The 6,000-nt window shown below is 52.0% G+C and overlaps 1 protein-coding gene across 1 annotated transcript in view; it reads left to right on the top strand.

Annotated features, from left to right (window-relative positions):
• Positions 1 to 6,000, top strand: part of LOC111979143 (eukaryotic translation initiation factor 4 gamma 1) — a 64,130-nt gene that overhangs the window by 42,508 nt on the left and 15,622 nt on the right. The window contains exons 23-27 of the mRNA XM_070448940.1: positions 2,284 to 2,339; positions 2,604 to 2,654; positions 2,692 to 2,963; positions 3,215 to 3,339; positions 3,508 to 3,680. Of these exons, the coding sequence (XP_070305041.1) occupies positions 2,284 to 2,339; positions 2,604 to 2,654; positions 2,692 to 2,963; positions 3,215 to 3,339; positions 3,508 to 3,680 (677 nt within the window). The remainder of the gene's footprint in view (positions 1 to 2,283; positions 2,340 to 2,603; positions 2,655 to 2,691; positions 2,964 to 3,214; positions 3,340 to 3,507; positions 3,681 to 6,000) is intronic.

Here is a 6,000-nt window from a genome sequence, read left to right as displayed (position 1 = left end):
CAGGTAACGCTGCTCCCCCCCTCTCCTCCTCCTCGAAAACGTCCTCCCCCTCTCTCTCTCGTAACGCATGCTCCCCTCCCCCTCTCTCTCTCTCGATAACGCTGCTCCCCCCCTCTCTCTCTCCGTAACACTCGCTCCCCCCCCTCTCTCTCGTAACGCTCGTCCACCTCTTCTCTCTCTCTCTCTCTCTCAACGCTCGCTCCCCCTCTCTCTCTCGTAACGCTCGCTCCCCCTCTCTCTCTCGTAACCTCGCCTCCCCCTCTTCTCTCCGTAACGCTCGCTCCCCCTCTCTCTCGTAACGCTCCGCTCCCCCCTCTCTCTCGTAACGCTCGCTCCCCCTCTCTCTCTCGTAACGCGTCGCTCCCCTCTCTCATCTCTCTCTAACGCTCGCTCCCCCACCCATCTCTCTTCTCTAACGCTCGCTCCCCTCTCTCTCTCTCTCTCTAAACGCTCGCCCCCCTCCCCCTCTCTCTCTCTCTCTCTCTCTAACCTCAGCTCCCCCTCTCGTCTCTCCCCTCTCTCTCTCTCGTAAGTCGCCCTCCCCTTCGTAACTCGGCCCTCTCCCCTCTCTCTCTCTCTCACTTGCCCTCTCTCTCTCTCGTAAACGCTCGCTCCCACCTGCTCTCTCTCTCTCTCTCTCTCTCGTACACGCTCGCTCCCTCTCTCTCTCTCTCTCGCTTCTCTCCACTGTCACCCTCTCTTCTCTCTCGTAACGCTCGCTCCCCCCTCTCTCTCTCTCGTTAACGCATCGCTCCCCCTCTCTCTCTCTCGTAACGCTCGCTCCCAACCTCTCTCTCTCTCTAACGCTCGCTCCCCTCATCTCTACTTCGTAACGCTCGCTCCCCTCCCTCTCTCTCTCGTAAGCATCGCTCAGCTCCCCTCTCCACTCCTATCGTAACGCTCAGGCTCCCCCCCGACTCCCTCCCTCTCGTACGCCTCCTCTCGTAACGCCCGCTCCCTCTCGTAAAACGCCCTCTCTCTCTCGTAACGGCTACTCACCCCCTCGCTCATCTTGTCGTTACGCGCTCCTCCACACCCACATCGCTCTACTTTTTCGTTACGCGCCTCCCGCCCCCCTCGCTCTCTTTCGGATACGCGCTCCCGCCCCATCGCCCTGCTTTCGTTACGCGACTCGCTCCCCCCCCTCTCTCTGTCGGTTACCGCAGGCTCTCCCCCCAATCGACTCTCTAGATCGTTACGCGCAGCTCTGCCCCCCTCTGTCGTTTACGCGCGCTCTCCCCCTCTGTCGTTCACGCGCGCTCATCCCCCCCATCTGTCGATACGCCACGCTCTCCCCCCCTTCTGTCGTACCGCGCTCTCCCCCCCTCTTATTTTTGTCGTTACGCGCCGCTCCCCTATTACTCCTCCCATATCCATATTCTCTCTGTCGTTAACGCAGCGCTCTCACCCCCTCTAATCGGTTACGCGCGGAGCTTCATCCATCCCCTCTGTCCGTTACGCGCGCTTCTACACCCCCTCTGTCTTTACGCGCGCTCTCCCCCTCTGTCGTTACGCGCGCTCTCCCCCCTCGTCGTCACGCGCGCTACTCCCCCCTCTGTCGTTAACGCGCGCTCTCTCCCCTCTATGTTCGTACAGCGCGCTTCCCTCCCCTCTGTCAGTTACGCTGCTCTCCCCCCTCTGTCGTTACGCGCGCTCATCCTCCCCTTGTCGTTACGCGCATCTCATGTCGCCCTACTCCCTGTCGTTACGCGCGCCTCACCCCCTCTGTCGTAACGCAGCGCTCCCCCCTTCTGTCGTTACGCGCGCCTCCCCCCTCTGTCTTACCCGCCGGCTCCCCCCTCTGATCGTTAACGCCGCTCCCCCCCTCGTAGCCTCGCATCCCTCGCGTTACCGCAGCTCCCCCCTACTGGTCGTTACGCCGCTCCCCCTCTTGAATCGCGCCACTTATCGTTATACGCGCGCTCCCCCTCTGTCGTTACGGCAGCGCTCCACCCCTCTGTCTTACGCGCGCTCCCCCACCCTCTGCGTCTCGCCGCTCCCCCCTCGTCGTTACAGCGCTCCCCCTCTCCTGTCGTTAACGCGGCTCCCCTCTCTGTCGTTACGCGCTAACCCCCTCTCTGTCGGTTACGGCCCCCTCTGCTTGCTTCCCGCTAGCTCCCCCCTCTCTGTCGTTACGCGGCTCCCCCCTCTTCGGTAGTTACCGCGCTCCCCCTCTCTGTCGTTACCGCAACTCCCCCTGTCATCTGTTCGTTACAGCGCTCCCCCTCTCTTAGTACTCGTCCCTCTTTTACCGTCGCCCCCCTCTCTGTCGTTACGCGCCTCCCCACACCATCATCTTCTCAACGTTTCCCCCCTCTCTATGTAAACGCTCCCCCCTCTACTCGTACGCTAGCTTACGTAACCGCTTGCCTCTCCCCCCCCCTTCTCGAAAATGCTCAGCCTCTCGTAAAAGCTCGCTCTGCTAACGCTCGCCCTCCCCCCCCCCTCTTCTGGTAAAAACGCTCACTCTCTCCCCCCCTCTCCTCGTTAAACTGCTCGTCCTGGCTCCCCCACACTCTCTCGTTAACGTCAGCATCTCGTAACGCTCTATCTCTCTCCCCCCCTCTTCTCTCTATGCTCGCTCTCGTAACACTCGCCCCTCTCTCCCCCACCTCTCTCTCCGATAACGCTCGCTCTCTCCCCCCTCGTCTCTCGTAACGCATTGCCTCTACTCTCTCTCCCCCCCTGTAGGTCCAGCTCCAGTCGTGACCGGGACAGGTTTGACCGCTTCGAGCGGCACGACAGCAGTCGTGAGGAGCGTGCAGGCAGTCGCGACGCCCGCCCCCCTATCACTAAGCGCAGCTTCAGCCGTGAGACAGAGGAGCGTAGGGGCGATAGTTGCACCCCTACGGAACCCCCCGTCCGTCGCGTAGCCAGCATGACTGACGACAGAGACCGGGGAGGCAGCCGTAGCCGGGGAGGCAGCGGTAGCCGGGACAGGGCTCTCAGCAAGGAGGTTGTTGGTAGGAGATTATACACACAGACTGCGTTCAGACAYAGACAGACTGCATACACATGCTACAACACATACACATGCTACTTGACACACGGCCTTCGCGTACACATCCACGCATGCGCTCACATTGGATACATTTATACACTCTTAGTGTATGATGTGTGTTAGTGTATAACTGTGTGGTTATGTATAATTGTCTGTGTTAGTAATATACTAGTGTGTGTTAATATAACTATGGTGTGTGTTGTATCTGTGCAGTGAAGCGCGAGACAGCCCCCACCCCTCCCCCCAATGCTCCGACCAAACCGGCCATGACCGAGGAGGAGCTGGAGAAGAAGTCCAACGCCATCATCGAGGAGTACCTCCACCTTAACGACATGAAGGTATATACACACACACACACACACACACACACACACACATATCAATGACATGCTCACTCACGCACCATCAGTTTCATGTCAATGACAAAGCAACACACACATTTGGAGGCCATAGTAAAGCTAACTGCCGTATACTAAACCCCTGTCCTTCCCTCTCCGGCCCTGTAGGAGGCACTGCAGTGTGTAGTGGAGCTGAACAGCGCCCCGCTGCTCTTTGTGTTTGTGCGGAACGGTCTGGAGAACACTCTGGAGCGCAGCGCCATCGCCAGAGAACGCATGGGCCTGCTGCTGCACCAGCTCATCAAGGCTGGCACCCTGCCCACAACAGAGTACTACAAAGGGTAWGGGAGAGTATGTGTAGAGAGAGAGGGCTGGGTGGGAGGGAGGGAGGGAGAAAGGGGTGGCGAGGGGGGAGAGCACGGGTGTTGCGCGTTTGTAAGTTAGTCAGTTATTCTGCTTTCTTGCACTGTTAGACGAGAGTGCTTTGAAATCGGAGTAGACAGCCAGAGCCAATTGTCGTGACTTGACTATCATTAATGTGATGACTGTTATTTTATTAAATCAATTAACTATGTTTAATTATTATGTGATTAAAGTAATCATTTAACAATTAATTCATTAGTTACTTGGGGCACCACCCAAACGTATTTAACGAGTTACTATCTCCCGAAATTAAACTCTTATAAGGTATATTCATATCTATAGATAAGCCACTCATCAGTATCATTCTGAACGTCGGAAAATTCTTGGATATCTTCACGAACCCTAAGTGATGAATCAGCGGTACACAAATTGGCTTAATTATTTATTTACTAAATAAATAAATAATCACACAAGATTACATAAACACACACACACGGTATAGGTTATATTGATTACTAACATAATGCAATGAAAAGTCCCTAGTGGACTAACACAATATGACGGCTTGTTACACAATGGAAAGGGGGTTGGGAAAGAGAGCGGGAGAGACAGAGAGGGTACTTATCGTACATACATGTGGAAGCTAGGCTCATGAGAATATGAATACTTTGCACATTTACGACTGCTCATTCGAAAATAATTGCAATGTATATATTTACGAGTGGATTTCTTTGTTGTCTCTGAACTTGATCTGTCTATGGGAAGTGGTTCGATGTAAGTCTCTGGTTGTCCACCAGAGGTCACAATGTCCTTAGTTGTAGTAGGCTTCTTTTGTCTTAGTGTCCCTAGAATGGGTACTTTAGACGTTCCAATGGTTGTTTGAGTTCTTCCTCGTGTCTTTGGTCAGAGTTCTAGACTTTCATACCCAGCTGCAGAGTGAGAATGTTTGGTATAGTCTTCACCTTCTTCACGCGTCGAGAGTTACAGAGGGTCTTACCATTTTCTGGTCTTGTAGTTGTAACAATTTCCAGCTGTGTAGTCAACGCTACACGCTCTGGTCTGTAGAGATTAAACCATTTGTAACGTATTCAGCTCGAGCTGCACGTAGACTGGACTAATGTACATTTTGTTACAAGTCCTTTTTAAGCATTCTGGTTTAAAGGGGGCGTTCCATCACGCCGGCACTGTGCTCACGTGGGCGTGGTTACTGACTGGGTAAAACTTTATATGACAACAATTATCTCATTTAGAAGGCTAAAATCACATTATCTTCACAAAAGTGTTCTTATACTTAATCATTTATTTTATACAACGTTTAGATGCAAACCTGCTAACTCGGCCGTGTACACTTTCAGAGTTAAAGGTCTCTTGTTATACCATTCGTAATGATGTCACAAAATACTAAATGATATGACATGATTATTGTTTGGATCCCCAACCATTCCAAACCTTTGGATTTCAAAACAATTGTTCCAAAGTCCAATCTTTTGATGTTGAAGTTTTGGCAGCACAGTCTCTACGCACATCACATYCCTTTGCTCAATACTGCAGGGCACGAGAGAAAGTTTACAACGAGCGTTAAGTCATAAAACCGGCCCAACTCCGTCCCTCTCTCCCTCTGCGGGGGGAGAGAGAGCGCTGTATATTTGATCCACTGTAAACTAATCCTTTGGATCCTCACAGGAGACTCATGACAGAATTTACCAGCTATCGACAGTTGTCACAGTGACATCATAAACATTGTTTAGCTAGCTCAACAATGAACCATAATCCCAATTTATAATGTTACTACCCTGCATGAATCTGCAGTTAGCTAACCAACCAGGTTCAATGTTAGCTAGCTAACATTAGGCTATAACTAGCAATGCAAATGACTCTGAGATACGAATAATATTACTACACAGATCATACATGTAACGTTAATGTACTGTTAGCTAGCTAACTTAAAAAGAAAAACACTTTCTGACAAAATTAGAAACGTGTAATATCTGAAAATGTAGCCAGCTAGAATCTCTTACCCGTATACATGGATGGATGCTTCTCCCTCTGTCACAGATGCCATGGTTGCCCTTAGTTTGAAGATGTAATCCGGAGACAGGAGTTTTATACAACGCAGCCTTCTGTGTGTTCGACTCCGTCTGCATATTTCCAATCAAACGCCAGAATTTTCTCCTTCTTAGCTATCATACTCTAATTCCACTGATTTCAAAACTCGGTCCTCCAGAAAGTGGAGAGCAACACTTACGCAGTTCTACTACGTGATATATTTCCAAAAAGCTGCGTTAGAAAGGATTACCT

This window comes from Salvelinus sp. IW2-2015, linkage group LG19, assembly GCF_002910315.2.
Source record: "Salvelinus sp. IW2-2015 linkage group LG19, ASM291031v2, whole genome shotgun sequence".
Lineage (NCBI taxonomy): Eukaryota > Metazoa > Chordata > Actinopteri > Salmoniformes > Salmonidae > Salvelinus > Salvelinus sp. IW2-2015.
The sequence above is the reverse complement of the archived record's forward strand: the minus strand, read 5'-3'. Positions and strand labels throughout refer to the sequence as shown.